Below are 21,924 nucleotides of genomic sequence, written 5' to 3' on the forward strand. Positions count from 1 at the left end.
AGTTTATTGGTTTGCTTCTGATTATTCACGATTATTTTAAAACATTTCCTGTCTAATTACCCCAGAAAAGTAATTTTAGAAAATCAGAGTATTTTCTAATATATAGAAGAAGATATAACATTATCTGTGAACTTTTGTGTTTGATAATCTAGCTTCTCAAAGCAGAGAAGCTGATTTTGACCTTAAAATGTGGGTTGTACCAGCAAGGTGTTTATAAGCCATGAAAAAAAAATTCTAGAGGAACTATGCATAAAAATGCTTTAATGAGACCGTCCTTAAGCTGATGACTTGTTTGTGATTTTCAAGTATCTCTGCTCTGAATGTTGCCTGGAAACCCAAGCATGGATGTGCTCAAACCAAGACCATAAATACTTTAAACAGCTCTGGTTACTTTTTGGCTGTAAGACACCATGGTGTTGAAGTATTTATGTGAGGGTGGCACAAACCCTGTGCACAGGTTGCTTTAGCCCCTGGTCTATATGGATGTGGACATCTTCATGGGACCCACAAGTGCTCAAGTCCCTGCCCGTGGTGCCTGCCTTGTAGCAAGGGGACATCACTTCCTATGTTTTCTGCACCACCTCTCGGGTACTAAAGTGCACGCCATTAAGAGGATTTGCTGGATGCAGGGTCTTGCCTTAAAGCTGCAGCAGTGTTGGTACATTTCATTTAAGTAACACCATTTGCCATTTTTATCAAGTACTATGTTTTCAAAACGTATTTGGCCAGTAGCACTGAAAGTACCTTGGTGACTGCAGTGTGCAGTTACTCCCATCCCAGAAACATTTGGTCCAGAAACCAGAGATCCTCTCATGAGCCTTTGCCCGTGTCTATTATTCAATCCCTTCAATTTCACTTGTAACTTTGGGGGTTTTTGTTTGGCTTTTTATCTTACACACTTGAAAGAAGACTGTAACCTTATCCTCTGTGCTCTTAACTAGGGTTCTACTCCGTTTCAAGACAGTTAACTTGAGGTCCCCAGGTACAGATAGAATGTAAATATTTGAACCAATATTACTGAATACTTCCACCTTTAAGAAGCAGACTGAGATCTGCTGGATAGGTTAATGAGCAGCTGAGGGAGTTTCTGTACTGTTACCTGTGGTAGCAGATCTTTGTTGAAGTGAGCAGATGGGTGATGGAAAAGAAAGGGCAGCTTGCTGTTGAACTTGAAGCCAAACGTTTCCTGGGTTTAATATCGTGAGTGCTGTAATTAATATACTTGGCAAATAGAAGTCATCTTTCAAATACAGTTGGGAAATTACTGGAGGTAGATTGGTACTTTGCTGTGGCTTTGAATGAAGCTGAATGTAGATATTCTGTCTGCTGTTCTGTGTGTATGTATATATGTATTTTTGCCTTTTTAGGTTGTATGATGCAAATCTTTGTCTCTGGGAAGATGAAGCTTCCAGGAGCAGCACTCCAGTTTGGAGCCCACTTGCTTTAAGTCTACCTGGGAATTTCTACCCATACTTGCCCATTCCAGCGTAAATCAGAAGACAATGAGTTATTTTTATGTTTTGCATATTTTCATACCGCGGAACAATTTTTCTTTCTTCTCCTTTTGTTCGATGGGAAAAACTTGAGCTGGTTGTTGTAGCTGATTCTTCCTTCACCACATTCCTCTTGCTGAGCCAAATTCTTGGAAACCACAACCACACTACGTCTATTTTTGTGTGGGGGTTGTTGGTTTGGTTTTTTTTTTCTTTATGGGACATATGTCACTTTTTGAGTGCTTTTACCTATTCTGGTTTGAGCCTGTCTTTTTGCATTGCTGATTAGTTGTAATCAGGAACTAATAACTGTAAACTCAAGGAATTAAGTAACTTCAGACTTACAGAAGATGACTCATATGCTTCAGAAACCTTTTCATGGCTTTGCTTGGCTCATTAATACAGGAGTTTAGCAGTAGTAATATGAGGTATTGCATTAATTGCTGCATACATTTATTGCCAAATGACTTGCACAGACAGTGTTTCAGATGCCGTGGACCTAATCATAATAACCAGAAGTGTCCTGTTTGCAAAGAAGAAAGTAAGATCCCTTTGTACACCGATAGCAAGCAGATGAAGTTGCTTGCAGTTTTGGAAGTAAGGACTGATCACAGTGAAAGCTGGAATGGAGTTTTCTGTTTGAGGAAGGGGAAGCTATGCAGCTTGATATTTGGGTTGATTATAATGACTCTAGTGATGGCATCCTACATACTGACTGGAGCCAAACACGGCCTCTTGTTAATACCATCTCCCTTCCATTATGGAGCTTTTACTAGCAATCCAAGCTTAATGGACAATGAAAGCCTTAGTGACATGAAAGACCATTACCAGCCTTCTAAAATGAATATTTCATACGTAAAGGATTATCCAAGCATTAAATTAATTATTGACACTATTACTTCAAAGATAGAGTTTATAACGAGACAGCGCCCTGATTCAGAAGAACTGAGGAAACAAGAGCCACATGTAAGTATGAATTGAAGTGTGTCTTTGATTGCTCTATACTTGCTTATTTCAAGACTTTTGGGTCCATCTTCAAATTAGATAAAAAAAAGTGAGACCACTCAGATGTTCATGTGGTGATTTAAACCATCTAGAGCCTCCTGGCTAACACCAGCTGAAAAGATGATGATGTAGATCACATCTTTCTGAGTCATGGGCAAAATAGGTGGGTTATGTAAATGGCTTTGACACCTAAAACAAAAACCAGGCAGCTCTCCGACAGCTGTACAATCTCGTTGAATTTTCACCTTGTCTCACGCAAAATCATTCTGACTTAAATTTGTCTGTCAACCTAAATGATAAATAAGAAAAGAGCCTTTCTAATAACTGGCTACCTGTGTGCCTCCCTGAAAATCCAGTCATTGCAGACCTTGTACTTTAAAGGTAAAAGCTGTGAGTTAATTTGATTTGAGTATTATGTGGTTGACTTTAAAAATTAAATCCTAGGGTTACAGTGGAGTTGGGGGATTACTGAGGTCCTTTCTGGCCTTAAAAGCAAAGGATTTCCGACTATTCTTGTCTCCTAATCCAACTGTTTGCAAAGGATTTGGTTCTGGTGTCATCAGAAGAAATAGGTTGGGTTTGTAGTTAACAAAATAAGGGTTAAAAATGGCCATATAGTGATTTTATTGTGTCCTCTTACTGTGCTAAGTTAGAAAAGTATAACTGTCAACTTTTTTGCTGCCTTGACTGAAATTGTTGTTCTTTATGTTGCAGATGTTTTCAGTAATTCCTAATAAATTCCTTCCAAATAGCAAGAATCCTTGTTGGTATGAAGAGTACAGAGGAAACACAACCACAGATCCTTATGCAACAAACTCTTATGCACTGTATTCAAAGCGCTTTCGAACCATATTTGATTACCTCAGGAAGGTATTTTGGAACCACTTGTACCATTATAAGGACAAGCACTACCGCCTACGCTGTCTCCCCCATTTCTACATCATTGGCCAGCCCAAGTGTGGGACAACTGACCTGTATGATCGGCTCAGGCTGCACCCTGATGTTCGGTTCTCAGCAATCAAAGAGCCACACTGGTGGACAAGAAAACGGTTTGGTGAGTAAATGTGTCCTCTGGCATCCAGATGAGTTGTTTCTATTAAACTTTGATATTTCTTGTATATATTTGGGATGATGTTTATGGATTTTCTCTGTATTGTCTTCCCTTGAAGTCACTAGAGTTAAAACTTAGACAGGGGAGATTTAGCTTAGATATAAGGAAAAAGTTCTTCCCTGTGAGGGTGCTGAGGCGCTGTCACAGGGTGCCCAGAGAAGCTGTGGCTGCCCCATCCCTGGCAGCGTTCAAGGCCAGGTTGGACACAGGGGCTTGGAGCAAGCTGCTCTAGTGGAAGAGTCTCTGCCCATGGGAGGGGTTGGAAGTAAATGCTGTTAAGGTCCTTTCCAACTCAAACCATTCTGTGACCCTATGAACAGTTTTGAAAAATCCAGGTGACGAATTCTCAGTATGCTTCAGCCTGTTTTTTTTGAGGTGATGCACTTTCATTTGGAAAACCTAGGGAAAAATAAAACCATTGGCTAAAACCAACCCTGTGAACTTGTAAAAGCCGGAAAGAAGAGCAACTCAATTGTGATGGGAGATTTAAGGAAGAGCAGTGATAGTTTTGCATTGCAGAATCCTGTAAAGCCCTTCTGACATGCATAAATGATGGGCCAGTATTTGAAATGTAGGTGGCTTCAGTCCTTACGGTTCAGTAAATAATACAACTGTGCTTTGTGGTAGGAGCTTCATTAGCATCGCAGCTCTAGTCAAGCACTGAAGAGCAAAGGTGCTCTGCATGAGAAAGCTGCCTCACACCGAGGAACCTGCATGTATTTTTGATGCTCTTTTCCTGGGTAACATCCATATTTCATGAAGTGACCTTTCGTTTCTGAAGGCAGACTGGAATAGCTGAGGTTACGGCCTGCTGGAGCAAAACTCATGCACCCCTCATGATTGCACCTTCTAAGGGTGTCTGAGGGCAGTGGGGTGAGAGCATCATTTTATCCAGCTGAAGGGTGTATGTCCTTGTTCTCTCCTCCCTGGGTGCCAAGGAAGGTCAGTCTTGTGATCAGAGACCAGACAAGATGCAGAACACCCATTTTCAATTCCTGACTTCTATGTGCTTAGTGCCTTCCTCTAAATACAGATCCGTATAATTCTTGCTGTATTTCACCCAGGCTTTGGATTTTCCCACTGTCTGGTTTAGCTGTTAAGTGCGATTATGCCCTCACTTTGTATGACTTTGGTATCAAAGATCGCAGGCTTTTCAGTGATATTGCTATTTCCAAGGGAAAGATCCTAGTTATTTTACGGTGACATTGTCACTTCTATTTCTCATTTGCTGATGCTTTACTGCAGACACTGCCTTTGGAACAAGTTAAAACCTAGCTCTGTGGGATAGACAATTGATGACTTTGCATCACTGCTTTCCTTTGGTGCTTTTCTAAGCTTCTTTGAAATGAGAAACTCTCTCTTCTGATGAAGTGCTGTGGCTAAAGGCAAGGACAGACACTGTCTGAGGGACTGGGGCACATGCAGTGCTGCTTCTGTTCTCTGTTTTGGGGTCATACCTTCAATTCTTTCTTTCTCCTACATGTGGTGTTGCCATTTCCACCTCACTTCCCTGTATCCTGGAGCCCAGAAGAGTCTCTGAGCTCCTGCAGATGGGGCTTTGTTCCTCATTGCTCAGTGAGGAGGAGAGCTCAGCCACAGAGCCAGGATTTCATGTTTGTCCTGTGTTCATAGAGTTTGTATTTTCTTCCATTGTGAATGCCATAAGAAAATGGCTAAAATAAGTGGTTTAGACATTTTCTAAATGTTTGTTATAAACTAAAAGTTACAACATTATGATGAACATGCAGCTTTGAGATAATTTATCCCAGTTTAGGAGGCACTAGAGACAGCAGTAGTGGGAATTGAGGAGTCAAAGTCAAACAAGAGAAGCATCGTGGTGCCCCCTGAAGCCCCATTAGAAAACACTCATTCATCACAGTCAGAGGCTGACTGAAGATAAATGATAAGGATTACCTCCTGACCTGAAGGGGGTAAGTCAGTTCAGTGAAGAAAAGAGATTTTAGGCTTGGACACTTTCCAGTGCAAATTCTGTGTATAGATGCAGGGACTGTCAGCAAAAGCTGCTTCGAAGATTTTGTCTTCCATGAGAGTGCTGGCAGGAAAGGGTGAGCTGAACTGATACATTAAGCTGAAATCCTTTACACTGAATAGTTCTCTACACCTACACTAGCCTCAAAAGTTTGGAATTAACGTTGGAGGAGGTAGTGTTTTCCAACCTCACCAAAGCAAGACTGGGCCAGCTAAAGCTCAGAACTGGACCTGCCAAACAGGCAGAAGAGTGTAAGAAATCCTGCTGGAGTGCATATAGTTTCATAACAAGGATAAATTCCTATCTCTGTGTTGGCATTCACAAACTCTCCACTTGCATGGTCTTGTGGTCAGCCACTGGGGACAAGTGCAGGTCCTTGAAGAGAGCATTCTTTGCATAATTACATTTTCTGAAGTGACTTTATAAAGCTGAAGAATGAGGAAGGAATGCAGAACTCGTGATCTCATGGGAGGGAGATCTGTAGAGCTGACCTTCCGACCATCTAGGGCTGTCTGCCATCGAGAATGAAAGATTAAGTTAGCCTCTGGTGTCTTGTCCTTTCATTCTGCCTCAACAGTGCATTAGCTAATAGTTACTATTGAAAAAATACAATAAGAAAAAAGAAGAGAATTTGACAAATAGAATAACAAGTGAAACTGAGACAACCTCATTTATGAGCCAGATAATGAATATGACTCTAATGCTCCTGGCTACTAATTTGGTTTAGTTTGTAACACTTATCTGGACGAGAAAATCTCTTTGTTCTGTGGCATCCTCTGATTCAGTGGATCTTTATGAGACTGCCTAATTCCAGCTGGAGCTAACCAGCCCTCCTTGGGAAGCCCTGTTTCGCAAATCACCACTTTCCCATTCCGCTGGGATGGCTGATGCTCCACAGGACTTTGTCCCAGCTTGACTGTCTCTCTTTCCTGGCTCGTAGCCACCATTTCTATTCTCATGAGTGGAGTGGCAACAGACCAAGACACTCTGTAGCACCACGAGTGTACTTTTATTTCCTTCCCTCAAAACAAGTCATAATTCACTGCTGAGCTTTCTTCTACCCTCATTAAATCCCACTCTTCTAAAGGGGAAAATAACTCCCTTGCTGAGGTTTCCTCTCACATAGTTGATGATTAGTGCCCTTGCAGGAAGAAGAAAGAGAAAGATGAGAATTCCTGCTTTATACTCTTAGGTTTCCTCCTACCCTGTTGCCTTCCCAGTATTGTCCTTGACCATTGTCCATTTAAGAAACTCTCTTATGGTGTGTTAAGAAGCAAGAAAGCAAAGATAGGCGTGGGCAGTATGTACAGAATATAGAAAAGTGAGACTAGATTTGGATAGAAGAGTGGGAAAAAAAAGTATAAAAATCACAGATGTAGCTCAAGATGCTGAGGAATGCAGGGAGCAGGTGATACTGAACACACCCTGGAGTGTAGGGAAGGAGAGGATGAAAATAAAACACTATTGTGGAGCTTTGTTTTCATACTTATGGAAGACAAAACCATGAATGATTACACAGCTTTCTGATTTTGATAAGTGCATGTTGGTTTGCATATTTGGCACCAGAGCCTGTTCTCATTCTCAGTACAGTAAATCTAGTGGGAGTCCAATATTAATATTACTTCAATTTATATTGGTGCACATGAAAGTGGAATCTGGTCTTTTATATTCATTCCAAAAGCTAAATTTGGAAGAACATAAATGCAAGCTATTCATGCAGGAACTATAAACCAGAACACTTCAGATATTTCCTATCTCTGTGAATTTATGGCTTAATCGTATCGTATCTCCAATCTCAGCTACTTCATTATTGGCACTTTTATCTGAGTGTTACACTTCATCAGTCTAATTCTGTGCTGATGTTAACTGGCTCAGTGCCAGCCATGTCAGTGAAGCCATCTTGGTTCACACCAGTGGTTAATCTTGCTCTGCCTTAAACTTCTCTTTTTTCACTGTTTTTAGGAATCATTCGTCTGAGGGATGGATTTCATGATCGCTACCCAGTGGAAGATTACCTTGATCTGTTTGACTTAGCAGCACACCAGATTCAGGGTGTGCTGCAGAGTGAAGCAGCAAAAGAACATGGCAAGATGAACAACATCGTAATTGGTAAGGGAAATAACACTCTGGAATATGACTCTGTAGATCCAGGCTGGCAGCATTTGCAGCTGTGGCATGAGAGGGGAATTGTCCCACTTGTGAATGGTTCTCAGCACAGAGCTCCTGACATTAGTGCAGAAGTTATTATTTTGATCATCTTGGAGAAGGCTCCAGGGAGACCTCAGAGCAGCTCCAGTGCCTAAAGGGGCTGCAGGAAACCTGAAGAGGGGCTTTGGACAAGGGCCTGTAGGGACAGGACAAGGGGAATGGCTTTAACCTGCCAGAGGGGAGACTGAGATGAGCTCTTAGGCAGAAGCTCTTCCCTGGGAGGGTGCTGAGGCGCTGGCACAGGGTGCCCAGAGAAGCTGTGGCTGCCCCATCCCTGGCAGTGTTCAAGGCCAAGTTGGACACAGGGGCTTGGAGCAAGCTGCTCTAGTGGAAGGGGTCCCTGCCCGTGGCAGGTGTTGGAACTGGGTGAGCTTTAAGGTCCCTTCCAACACAAACCAGGCTGGGATTTTTGGCTTTTTCTTGAGGGTTGTTTCTTGCTTTGTTAAAACTGTGATTATCCTTAGAAGATGCCTGAGTAAGCAGTGAATGTCTGATGAACGTCATCATTTAATTGAGTCTTAAAAAGAAAACCCAACCAAACAAAAAAAGAGTAAGAATGATCTTGGTGGCTCCTTCAAACGCTGTTTTTGTTTCATTACGGGATTTGCCTGTAGTCATGGGGTTGTAGCATCAGGTTCAAATGCTGTAACAATGCATCTGGTATAACACACTAATTGTGATTTTATGACATACAGTTGTTGCTGTAGAAACCCTGTAGCTGAATGGAGATAGTTATAGCTCCAAGCAGCTTTTCTCAAGCTCCTACATAAGACAGACATGGGAAGAAAGAACCCTATTTTTTGAGTCATCAGTCTGTGTAGCCTGTGGTGGACTAAAATAAAAATAATTGAAACCCTGAATTGCTTTGTTAACAGCAAAGATAATGCAAGTTTCAAGAGCAGGAACATAGAGTCAAGCTGGAGCTATCTTGCATGGTTATTTCTTTCCAGATGTGGAACCTAGACGCACAGGATACTATTTTAAGATAATCTTACAGTTTCAGTTTACCTGATTAGCATTAAAAGTGGTTTAGAAATGCTGTTATATTGTACCTTATGGAAGCCCATGGTTAGAACTGGGCTCTAGGGAGGGCTCCCTGGATTGCTTTCTATGGCACAGTGTGGTCAGTGCACTGTGCTCATCCACTGCGGTCAATGCTACCATCAGTTCACAGTGCCAATGGGGAAGATCAGGAGGAGTTTCTAAATTCTGCTTTTGCTGTCTGCTAACACCAGAACAGTTCCCTGTTGAGACTTTTCAAATAGGCCTGAAGTCACTATTCTGTGGGAAACAGAGATGGTTTTTTGCTGCTTGCCCTCAGAATCTTCTTGATTTTGTCTTATTCTAACCAAAAAAAGTTTAACATTGTTGGCACGTTGAAATGGTGACTGTCTTACCTTGTTTAAACCAGAGACTTGGCTGGAATCACATTTGCTCAATGTTTCCTTGGCCTCCATTTAAGTCTGTCATTCGCTTTATTAAATATTCACAAGATGGGGTCTTAAGAATGTTGCCATCAAGGACATCTGCAGCTTTTCCTCCTCCTCACAATATCTCCTGTCCTTTCATGGGTGAAGTGCTTATACTAATTGAATTCACTAATCTAATTGGCAGCATACATCTTTGATTACTTACCTCCTGTTATGGCTTTTTCTAGAGTTCGCTTTGTGTTTCGTTTTCCTGTAGTCTCATTTCTTGTTTCATTAAGGTTCTGTTCGCTTTTCTTATTAAGTTTACAGGAAAAGTCCTGAATGATCATACTCATTAACTCAGTCTTTTATGACCTTGGTAAAACACAGAGAGGTGGTCTAAAATGGATATGTTTGTATATCAGGTTTCTGTCTTCTTATTTCAGATGACTAGAAAGAAAAACAAATGGTTAAACTATAAACCTTTAAGTAGTTTGTCATGTTACATAAAGTTCAGCTTCTTTGGATAGTATACTTAGTGGGTAATAATTGCATTTCCCCCTGCAAAAGCCCAGCATCTGCTCAGAGATGCACCAAAGAGGACAGCACTGATCTAGCCGGGGGCATTCTGAGCAGGACTTATTTATTTGTGATCATTAATATAATAAATTCAGAGGAATGTCTTGTGAAAACACAATATGATGTTAATCCATTAGTGACTGAATAAAGAGGTTAGACATCCACTCTTTAGGCAATTTACTAATTCATATGTTCATTAAGTCCATAAGAGAAAATACTGCAGTAATTTGACATAATTGCTCCAGTGATTAATTTATCTCATGTTTATTATGGTTTGTTGTTTTTGCAGATATTAAATCTACATTATAAAACAGAAACAAGCACTGTTAGGATTATTTTTGGCTGCTTCAGGAAATTACAGTTATAAGAGCCAGCATAGACCAGAATGCTGTTTGTTTTTCTAATTATTATTATTCCCTCCCCTTAATTCTTGACAGTCAGCTTGTTTTGGGAAGATTTGTCCTCTTGAATCCAAGCTGTCCTGGATCAACTGCATTAGAGCATCACCTTGAGTCTCTGTTAATGCTTTAGCATGACTGGCCTATGTGCCTGTGGTCTTCCTTTCTGTGTGTGCTGCCTGCAGAGCTTTGATGGTGGCAGCTACGGAGTGGTCTGATCTGTGATGTTAAGAGAATCTGCCCATTTGTGTGTAAATGCACTGATTCTACTTAGTTCAGATAACACACGTGTAAGCAGATGTTCCTAGATTTGGTCACTATATAGGAGCTAATTGGAATAAATCCAACAGAACATCAGATATGATCAGAGATTACAGCGCAGAGGAGCAGGAAGGAAGATCAGACAATCTATTCTAGAGCCGAATAAATGGCCTGAGGAGGTTGTGTGCTTCACTCTTTGGCATGATTTAAGTAAACATGTTTGAGGGAGCAGTTAAGTCAAGCCATTCCAGTCACGGAGATACAGCAGTGACTTTCCAAGGTCGCTCTCATCCCTGGAGTGCACTATTCCATAAATCCATGTACACAAGTGCTCATACCCGTTTGCATGATACCATCTTCTGATAGCACAGAAATAGCTGCACGATGTTTTTGTGGTACTGCTATTTCAGCTCTTGTCCTATATTTAGTCTTTTGTGTTTCTGCTGCACCCAGCATGGGAGCTGGGCTAATGAGTTTTAATTGACAAGTCAAAGCCCACTGAGAATTAGGCAGTACTTTGGCTAATTAATTTAGAATGGAAAAGCTGTGGACACCCAGCTTTAGCCAATGGACCTGATCTCCTCCTTCTGAAAAGGGACAGAATGAACACGACAGAAGATTAATGTGTTTTCTAACAACTTCCAGACTTTATTAATGAATTACATTATGTTAAGCTGAAGTTTGGAGCCAGTATATTTTCATGCTGTGTTTTTTGCCATCTTTTAAGATCTTTATGGGACTTTCCCAAGAAAGAAACAGATAAAAGGAGCGGGGAAATCATGTCCAAGGTCATGTGCAAGTCTGTGAAATCATGTTGTCTCATCTTATTCCTTTTGATTTGAAAAACCTCATTAACAAGAATTAACTCTCTTTAGACTGTCAAAGAGTGGAAGTTTCCAAAAAGCTTCTTTATATGTTTTATTAAGTGGTAGCATGCCACATAAATGCCAGTATTACTTAAAAAGACAGGGAAGATTACACAAGTCAAAACATCTTTTCAGATCATTTATTTAGCAGCTGAAGCATCATGTACCTTGTGTGGCTCAGGCGTTACTGGTTGTGTTTCTCCCTGTAGCATTACATTCAGAGTGAGCTTCTTCAGAAACCAAGGATGTCAGAATCTGGCATTTAACCAATGTGTTCTTTAGTCTGTAGACCTTTTGTCTAATGGTTGGGGAGGGAATAGTTATATTTGACTTCACCTACATGAATAATTGTAGTTCTATAAAAAAACTCTGATAATGGAATATTCTCAAGAAGGGATATTTCAAACCACAATGACTCAATTCAGCTGCTTAGTGCATTGTATTTTAACATTTCCCATGTGCTCACCAGCTCTCCTGTTTATGTTCTAAACACTATTGATCCACCAGTGTGGTGGTTTCTGCTTCTTTCTTTAGTTTGTGTCAAATTGTGCTATTTGTTAGCAGTTACTTCTCGAGACCAGGAGCATTAAAACCAACCCTTTGAGTGCTACAAAGAGCTTGGCAGGTCTTCAGTAGCTCCTCACTGGAGGACGTGCCAAAACCTGAAGCAGTCCATTCCAGCCCAGAGCAAATACATTTCCATGTGTTAACCACTAAAAGGAAGCAGTGTGGTTAGTGGACAGTAATATTTCAGGTGGAATTACATGAAATCTGCCTTACCCATCACTACATTCACACAGGTATAAGGCTGAGTGATTGTTCTGGCCCTGGGGGGAGCATTAGCTAGATCAATTTACAAGAACGAAGGTATGTTGAAATTAATAGCGTCAATTTTAGTCAATCTGCACCACTTCTAAATTCAGCCATTTCCACTCCAATACAAGAAATTAAATGAGTTACTAGCAGAGATGCTTTTAATTTCCAGGGGAGGCCAGCGCCTCAACGATGTGGGATAACAACGCTTGGATTTTCTTTTATGACAACAGCACTGAAGGAGAACCTCCCTTCTTAATCCAGGATTTTATCCATGCCTTCCAACCGAATGCCAAACTGATCATCATGCTGAGAGACCCTGTTGAAAGGTGAGCAATGAACACATTGCTAAAGTACGCAATGACAATTTCTTACTATGATGATTTTATTTGCTTTCGCTCTCTTGGATGCAAATAAATGTTCACGTGGTATTTGATGGAGTTGCATGGTTTGTGCTAAGAGCTGCCAAGGGGTTTTATTCTGTGTATTTTGGCATTGTAATAGTGTTTTAAAGAGGGACATGTGAGTGTAAATGCTACAGTGAGTGCCACACGTGGACACCTGAAAAGAAATGAATATGTACCTTGCCAAATGCAATATAACTCCATCACCTGAGCTAATATGCCCTGGTTCTCAGCAGGGCTCACTTGACTGAGCATGGCACTTGTATTTATAGGTCCCTGCATGTGTGGTCCTATACATGCCTCAGTTCAGGTTAAATAATAAGGTTTATATCTTCAAGGGGTATACTGTTCAAATTGATTCAAAGATTGCAGATAGCTCCAGAGTCAGCAAATGATACAAACTTCTTTTAAGTTAAAAATGCTTGGTGCAACAGTCATATAAAGCTTTACTGGGCAATTTTAGCTTGTTCAGCCAATAGGAGTTCATTCTTGGTCTTCCTGACTTCGTTTGCAGCGAAAAAGCTCTGCTTTTGCAAAGGTGCAGGCTGTTATTAAATTGTTCTCCATTGGGTTAGCCAGGAATGCCCTTTTTTCCACTTGGATTTCACTTTTTCTTCTGGTCTTCCTCCAGGTTTCTGAGGCATTTCTTCCCACTGTGTTGTCTGAAAGATGATGATAACGATGAGGGCAACAGGGAAGGTGGAGGGCATGAGGAAGGAGTTGAAAAGTATCAGACCAAGCGGGTGTGAATTCCTTCTCTCTGTAGCTCCGTAGGGATAGCCAGGATACTTAGGTCAGTGCTCAGGGGCAAAACCCCAGAAATGACTGAGAAGGAGAAGGGGCTGCAGATGATGGTGGGACCAGGATCTGGTGTGAGCTCAAGCACTGGGAGAAGAGCAGGATCGGGATGCTCTTGGAGGCAGCGGGAAGAGAAGGGTGCTCCTTGGAGGGTTTCCCTGATGGTAGGACACGGCTACTGAGGAAAGGCAGAGCTGTGAGTGCTTCTCATCTCCTTTGTCAGGAAATAGAGCTCTCAGCTTCTAATGGCATCTCCTGACCTCAGGATTTAACAGATGGCAATTTTCTGCTAGAGAGCTGGCTGAAGTGGCTTCCTCATGTAAACTACCAACAAATTCCCTGATTGCTTTAACCATCCTTTGTAATACAGGTGTAGTTCTTTGCCAGCTTTAATAAGGGTGAGATAAAAAGTCAGCTTCATCTCACTTGCTCTATTGATGATAAATTGGTGGCTTTTTGTTTGTGATTCCCTATGCCTTTGCTGTTGATAGCTCATCTGAGCTTCAGGAGCAAAAGCAGCTTTGGCAGAACGGGAAGCCCAGGCAACTCCATCAATAATGCAGTAGCCAGGAGAAAATCAGGAGTGTCTGGGCCAGGGTCTGATCTAACCTGCACAGGGTCTGGTCTATCCCCCAGTGGGGGATATTTGGAGGACATCAAGATTTGCGATGGTGGGTGTCAGTGTCAGCATTATTTCATTGTAATGGATGGTGATTGAGGTTAAGGACTTCAAGTAGCTGGAACAGCTGAAATCCTAATCAGCAAAGGTTTTAGTTCCAGGCAGATGTCCCCAGAATTAAAAACAGATGGAAAGAAACATAGAAAATCTCGACTGCCCTGTAGAGATGGAGCTTGTCTTGAAGAATGTAGTTTTCCATCAGATGTCAGCAAGTCTTTAAAATGATGCATTTATTTTAATGGATGAATAGAAATTCTAAGCAGTCATATTAAACATTGCAAATGAAATTGCAGCCAGGCCCATGCTGTACATGATGTCTGCTGGCTGATTTCCCTTAGCAAGAAGCTTTTCATCTTGTCTGCCGGGAGCAGTCGGTCCTGTCATCCCTGGCACAAGCCGGGCAAGCTCAGATCTTGTTGATGTACACACTTCTCTGCAAGCAGGAGATGCTGTTGTGCGCCTGATTTAGTTGAAGTCAGCTGGCTTTGTCCAGTAGCTTCTCCCTCTCATACCCTGTACTGATGGGGTGGCTCTTTGGTGGGTACAGCGTGAAGGAACCAAGGTCTGCCATTGCAGAGGAGACACTCATGGTGCCATGGTTGTGGTCCTCAAGGACTGGTGGGCATCACTTTGAAATAGGCTGCTTAACCAGCCTGGTCCAAACCTAGTACCATCCCTCTGCTCTGAGGTGGAGTGTTTTCATTTAAAGAAAACTGTCTGAAGCATATTTGCCAGACTGGAAGAACTGGATAAAAAGAGTCTTTTTCCTAGTTGGTCACTCCTATACATAGTATTGGGTGTCTCTGCCTCATCTTCTATAGTCTGCTATGAGTCTTCTTTTAGAACATGGGTAAAAGTTGAATGGGAAGCATCCTGCAACAAATGCAACCCTTCCTTTTAAAACTAGCAGAGAGCCTCTGTTTGTTTCATATGGGAATTAAAATCATGCTCTTGCAAAACGCTAACATAAATAATGAGTGTAGAGGGGCTATTCCTGTGCTTAAGTGCTTTGCTGGATTAGGGCCTAAACTTTCTAAATGAAATGATGAATTTTTAAGTACCTGTGGACACCAAGGGAAGTTAAAAAATAAATAAAGTGCGGTACAAAAGGTTACTGCAGCAATAAAATAAGACCGAAATAAATGGATTTTATTAGGTTTTTCCTTAGACACCTGTGTTTTTTGGAAGAGGCTGAGAGATATCTAGGATTTGTGAGAGGTGGGTGCTATGGAGGCACAATATTTGTGCTGCAAATACACTCGGAGAAATGACTCCTTCTCAATAACAGCATATCAAACAATACCTACAGTACTGGTTCTGGTCATAGTTTCTAAGCCTAAATTTGAAGAAAGCAGATCTAATATTTACGCTGTGTCAGGGCATTTCCTCTGTCTCTTTGAGCCACATTTACCTTGGAAAAGTTTAATCAGGGTTTGAGGGATTAATGCTAAAACAGTTATTTCACTTGCCTGGAGGTTTTGGGTTGTTTCACCACCACCCCCGTCCAGAGGGATTTGAATGTAGATAATCTTTTAAAAGTGATATTAAGCAACTGTAAAACTTTGGCTAAAAATGTGCAATAAAGGGATATTCCTTTGCTGTAGCTTTAGAGAAATTCCTGTTGCTGGTGGCTTTTGCTCACGGCAGCAGCTGTTGCAGGGGCTCTGCTTGCCTACAAGCTCCAAACATGCATGGGCTCATGTCCTGCTGTCCTCTGAGCAGAGGTGGGACTGCTTAGGGAGTGCGGCACTAGACACTGTAGCACAAATGTGAACCATTCACCTAGCTGGAGTATTTCAGCTTGAAAAAACCAAGAGATGGAATGCTGTAAATTGGAAGGTTTTGATGGAAAGCCAATATAGGGTTGGAGGGGGAGCTTTCTGAAAAAAAACTATGAAATCTATACTCTTTCCTGCTCTTGATGTTGGCCAGCTTGGTAATCATATACAAATCGCTCCTTATAACCCGTCCCATTCTCTGTTGGTTTTGAAATCAGCATTAAGCTTTTGGGATGGGGACTGTTTCTATCCATGGCAGTGTGGAGCACCAGATATAGAGGAGCACCCAGTCAGCTGAGAACAGTTCCATTAGTGGTAGATAACACAAAATAAAAGCACATACACTTGTAAAACTTGCTTTCAGGAGAGAATACTGGCTTGCACAATTACTAGGGTCAGGTTCTTGAGTGGTGCTGACCTTGAAAGGAGAGATGATGTTTAACAGCTCCCTGAAATGAATGCTACTCTGAGCCAAACCCCATCAAAATGAATAGAAAATGTATCCCTGGCCGACCAGGCTGCCTATGGGGCAATGTTACACACATGTACCCTTTCCCTTGATGCACTTAACTGGTTGCCATTCTCATGTAAATAAGTCTGCTTTCATTCCCTCTATCATTTACGCATCTCTCATTCACAGATTGTACTCCGATTATCTGTACTTTGCAAGTGCTAATAAATCTGTGGAAGATTTTCATGAAAAAGTGGCAGAATCACTGCAGCTGTTTGAAAATTGCATGCTGGATTATTCCCTGAGGGCCTGTGTCTACAACAACACCCTCAACAATGCCATGCCCGTATGTATTTCCAAGAATGTTTGATTCCTTGCTTGTGGGATGGTGCGTTGTGTCAAGGTTATTAAAACACCAAAATGCTGAGCAAATAAGCATCAGGAAATAAAACTTTCTCCGTTTTCATTTGTAAAGGGGATGACATAAATATATATGTAAACATATAAAAGCTGATGTACTGGCTCAGCTGTCTCCTCAGTCTGTTCCCTAATGAATGCCAACAGTAATAATACAGTCTTTCCATTGTGCAAGCGTATGGAGAGCACATTTAGTGAAGATTACACTTTAATGTGTAAGCTTTTTTTTGCAAATGTCTCCAAAAAGTAGTTCTGGCAAGGATCTTTCTGGTGTGAAATTGCCTCAAAATCAGAAGAAATGATGTATTCTTTCTCCAGAAAAGGCTACCAATAATTAGATAAAAAAACTTTCTTTTTTCAGTTGCGCACATCAGAAAATGATAAAAGGAAATACAGAAAGTGCTGGCAGGAGAATGGATGCGTATCACAGGCTCAATATTCCAAACTTCACATTTTCAGTGTAGTAATGACTTCAAACTTTGCTTGAGGGGGGAGAATAATATGGAACAGATTGACTTGAAGTATCACTTCTGGCCAGTTTGCCATTCAATCTTATTTTATCTGCTCAGGCTGTTGAGGACTTAGAGGGAATACTTCCCCTCTTTGTCTCCAGGAGGAAATTATTGCCCTCCTCCACTCAATAAAATTGCCATAAAAGAGTGTATTGCACAGCTTGAGCCCCACAGCAGAGGACATTCCTCTTACTTACCTTGGCAGGTAGACTGGAGCTGCTCATCCTTATTGATAGCCTCCAGGACCTTCACAGACACGAGCTGCTGCTGGGCAATATCACAGCATTTTCCAGCCATCTGCTTGTACAAATGCATTTCTTCCATTGTGGGGAGAGAAAGGCAGAGAGGGAACCAGAAGGAAAGAGTTTCCTCCTCTCTTCATCCTCGGGGTACAGAACCAATCTTCATTTGTTGTCTTAGGCAGCCCTCTGAAGAAGATACTTCTGCAAGTGAACAGAGGATGCCTCTTCCCAAAGAGCCACAAGCAGGTGTTTGTAATAAAACACAAATGCTATTCGTAATAAAACACAAATGCTAACTGTGCTCCTCAATGGGCTTTTTTAGCGGCTGCTTCATTCAAGTTGCTAAAGTCTGTTTGTTATGTGTATGGTTTGCTACATGTTGAAAAAGTAAGGATTATTTTCCCTGGTGAGCTCATTAGATTGCTAACTGTGTGACTATGCCAGAAGACTTTTATGTTGTTATTTGTTAATATATTCCTGAAACAAAAGAGGTGTCATAGACGTTGTTGCTGTGTTGCTGCTGATACCTGCTAACCTGTAAAGAAAGGGGTGTTTGGCAGCTTATCCTTAGAATCAGTGAAAAGCATATTACCCAAAGAAAGGCATGCAAAGCCAGGGTGAACAAACTGAAAGAATAGCTATTATGGAAGGGAGAAGGGCTTGGGAAACTCTACTGATGCCTTCGATGTATAGAGGAGAAGCTTTGGAGCTTTATGGAAGGAGATGATCTGGTTCAGAAGAACAGCGATGGAAAAGAAGTCAGTACAACACACTGTCTAGTGAATAAGATTCTTGCTGATTCCAAGAAAACTGAAAATTATAGGATCATATTAGTTAAAATTATGGGGACATGAGCTTAAAATTCTGCTTTCTGGTGGAAAACTTTAAAGAGGATTCTAAACCTGTGTGGGAAAGCACTGCAATCCCAAAGTATATCATGCAGCTCATGCTTGCCCTTTGCTCACCTCCATCTCCCAGGAGAAAGAAAAGCAAAACCCATCACTGAGGACATGTTTCACCCAGTATTCCGTGAAATGGGGCATTGACTGAGGGCTGGAGAGCTATTATTAGTATATGTGTCATTATTATTACATGTTAGGCTGATGTTTTAATTAAATGTTTCAAATTCTTGTGTAGCATGTATACAAAGAAGTCTGCTAAATATAGATGCTTACTGTTATAAACAGCCAAAGACTTGCATCAGAATCATACATTATGATAATAATGACTAGGAATAATTCAGAAGAGGGCTTATTTTACTGGAATTTAGGTATCAGTGTAGGCCACAAGTCAGTGTAAGAAGTGAAAGACACAATTGTTATCTGAATTCATTTGTTCTGCAGTAATGCGACTTAAAGATGTTAAGTCTTTTTTATGAAAGATGCTTATGACTTGGGATTCGTGATTCTCTCTTCTGAGCCTGAAGGGATTTAGGAAAGTATTTATAGGCACAGTTGGAGGTTGGACTTTTAAGAACTCCAGACTACCCTTTTTATGTTTCAGCTTGTTATGTAAAATTGAGGAGGGAAGAAAAACAGAGATTAGATCAGGATAGGCTGAAAAACTGCCTTTTCACATGCCTGGTCTAACATAGTCTGGCACTCTCATCGCGTACTCAGACAACGTGCCATTAACACTGTCTAGCAGCCACTGCTGCTTCAGCTTAGATCTAAATCTAATTATTGCAATGAGAGGATACAAGCAAATACATCCAAATCTAATTCTTGACACCAATTTGGAGTATTTGTACTACTCACAGTGAAGCCTGGGTCATCCCAAGCACAGAGGAGCATGGAGGTGAGATGGCCAAGCATCCTTCTTCATATAGTTGTTTCTGTGCAGTGCTTTTATGCAGACCTGTGCCTGGTACAGCAGGTACATAACCAAGCCCTTAGTAAAATGGTATCTCCAACCAATAGAAAGGCCATTTACAAAGATTTCCTTAAGCTGCACTGAAAACAAAAGGAAGATTAAACAAATGTTCCATGTTCAGATATTGTCTTTTTATGGTTCCTCAGAAGCACGTGTGTGGGAATTTTGCCCAAAAGGCAGAGCTGAGCTTTGGTTTCTTACTGCTACAAGTGTTCTAAGATGAATTAATCTTTATTTGCTTTGGATTTTTTTGTGCTTACAGGTAAGGTTACAGGTTGGGCTCTATGTCGTGTATCTTTTGGACTGGCTGACAGTTTTTAACAAAGATCAGATACTTGTTCTTCGTTTGGAGGACCATGCATCAAATGTGAAGTACACCATGCACATGGTGTTCCGGTTTCTGGATCTGGGTATGTGTCTTCTGGCTGATTTATCCTTCTTCTAGGTAATTTTTGCTTATTAGGAGACAAAATAGGAGCATGGGAATCTGGCTTGAAGTATGCATTAAACTTGTTGCCTGGAGTCGAGCAAAATTAAAGCTCTCAAATTCCCATAGAAAAGCTGGTGTTGGAAGATGTTAATAAGATTATGTCAAGGAAAAAACTCAAAATCATTCAGCATGTAGGGATATATCTGATAAATCTTATCATATGGAAGCCAGTCCTTCTTCTGAAGGCAGTCAGGGCTTGTTTGACATGGGCTTACATAGGTGCAAGAGCAATCCCATGCAATTTAAACAAATCGAAGTGTGCCTGCTGTTGCCAGCATCCACCAATCCAGGATCTAAATCTGAGTATGATGAAAGGTTGAGCTTCTAGCCTTGGGAAAAGGGGGAAATTGTGTTTTTGCTGTGTTGATTGAGACATCTGCTGCTAATCCTCAGAGAAACGCTGGCAGACAAAATGTTGCCCCATGTTGATTTGACAGTAGCAAGAGGATGAGAATGTGGCTGCAAAATAGTCTGGCTGGTCCAAACACTGGTCTAGATGATGAGAAAGTTTGAATGTAGCAGATTGAACAGATGAAGTGTTTGGCATCTCCTTCCTGAATATGGTTTACACTGGAAAAGTCTGTGGGTTTTTTATCTTGCTGAAACACACTGTCAAGGGCTTACTTTTGTTCCTGGAATAGGGGCATTGCTATACCCGTGGACCACTTTGATCCCACTGACAGCCTCTAAAACAAACAAAAAAGAGGGCTTACATGAGTGAAACCCATAGAGTTGCTGTCAGATATTAGACAACTCACATCATAAAATGAAGTGACACTAGCAAATAATTGCAAATCCAAAATGGATGGAAAGTTATAGTCACAGAATGGATTGGGTTGGAAGGGACCTTGAAGATCATTTAGTTCCAACTCCCTTCCATGGGCAAGGCCACCTTCCACAATGTCATAGCTGTCTTCTGAAAACACTTTTTTTCCTCCAGGAATGATTTATGCTGCTTGTTGTAGCAATGATTAATTAATATGGAAGGAAAACATATTATCTCCATATTTACTAACAGTGATTTATTTCACTAGTCTAAGCCTGTATTAAGTATTCTGAAACATCACCGCTGCTAACGCAAATTCCATTCATCTTCCCCCGGCAAACCTGATTTAGTCATTTGCTGTCTTTAGCATGGGCATTTTTAGTGAAATATGCCAAGATAACCTTCTGGTTTTCCACAGGACCTCTAAGTGAGAAACAAGAAGCTCTGATTACAAAGAGTCCTGCATCAAACACTAGACGACCTGAAGACAGAAGTCTAGGACCTATGCTACCAACAACGAAGGCAATTTTAAGAGATTTCTACAGGCCTTTTAATACGAAACTGGCACAAGTTCTTTTTGATGATGCTTTTTTATGGAAGAGGACATAATATGTAAATTTGGTGCCACAAATACAGCGCTTAAAGGAGTTTTTATTTTTTTAAATTCTATTTTTGTGCGTGGATATTTACATTTTTCCCATTCCAAAGAGAAGCCGATTGATGAGCTGAGACTCTCACCTTCAGTCAGCACACTTCATGACAGCTATACCACATTTTCCTTGTGAGAATGTAAAGCATCTTGTTTATCAGTTTATTGCAACTTCTTTTACCCCTGGAAAAGAGTGGAAAAGCATTAGTACAAAGATGATGTCTTACTCTCTCCATGGGGATGGTGAAGTTTAACCTTCTTTAAGATGCTGCAACACAGCACTAGCATCAGTTTCCTACAATTACACTTATAATCTCATTTTCAGTATATGTTATTCATTCATTTTTTCAAACTATCAATGTCATTTAGTCATTAAAATTTTTAATTGAATTCAACCTAAAATTTGGTTTCTTTTTGTCAGCATACTCACAAATGGTCTTCACTCTCAGTAAGGTTTTTATGTTTCCTTAATTCTGAAACAAAGATAAAGGATAATTGCATTTGCATAAATTTGCAAGTCTAATTTATACCTTCAAGATAAATGGACTTTCTTAGCCACAGATCTTGTGAAAGAACATTTTCTATTCCAGGTAAGAATGGATGACTGAAATACAAACAACAAGCCACATTTAGTGTCTAATATACAAATCCATTGTCTTCCATAGATTGTTCATGTAAATACAAATGCGTATCATTTATTCGTATTATTCACACATTTACCCAGGAAACCACT

General features: G+C 40.8%; 1 protein-coding gene across 2 annotated transcripts in view; it reads left to right on the plus strand.

Moving 5' to 3' along the window:
* Window positions 1-21,586, plus strand: part of CHST15 (carbohydrate sulfotransferase 15) — a 44,897-nt gene extending 23,311 nt beyond the window's left edge. For both annotated transcript variants that reach the window (XM_057417256.1, XM_057417257.1), the window contains 7 exons: window positions 1,368-2,459; window positions 3,213-3,552; window positions 7,562-7,708; window positions 12,306-12,462; window positions 16,433-16,589; window positions 19,549-19,696; window positions 20,961-21,586. In XM_057417256.1, coding sequence (XP_057273239.1) covers window positions 1,872-2,459; window positions 3,213-3,552; window positions 7,562-7,708; window positions 12,306-12,462; window positions 16,433-16,589; window positions 19,549-19,696; window positions 20,961-21,151 — 1,728 coding nt within the window. In that variant the 5' untranslated portion in view covers window positions 1,368-1,871 and the 3' untranslated portion in view covers window positions 21,152-21,586. The remainder of the gene's footprint in view (window positions 1-1,367; window positions 2,460-3,212; window positions 3,553-7,561; window positions 7,709-12,305; window positions 12,463-16,432; window positions 16,590-19,548; window positions 19,697-20,960) is intronic.
* Window positions 21,587-21,924: the final 338 nt, after the last annotated feature.

The sequence above is a fragment of the Pezoporus wallicus genome, unplaced genomic scaffold (assembly GCF_028554395.1).
Source record: "Pezoporus wallicus isolate ANWC-B61680 ecotype Strahan unplaced genomic scaffold, APGP_CSIRO_Pwel_v1 contig_8188, whole genome shotgun sequence".
Classification (NCBI taxonomy): Eukaryota; Metazoa; Chordata; class Aves; order Psittaciformes; family Psittacidae; genus Pezoporus; species Pezoporus wallicus.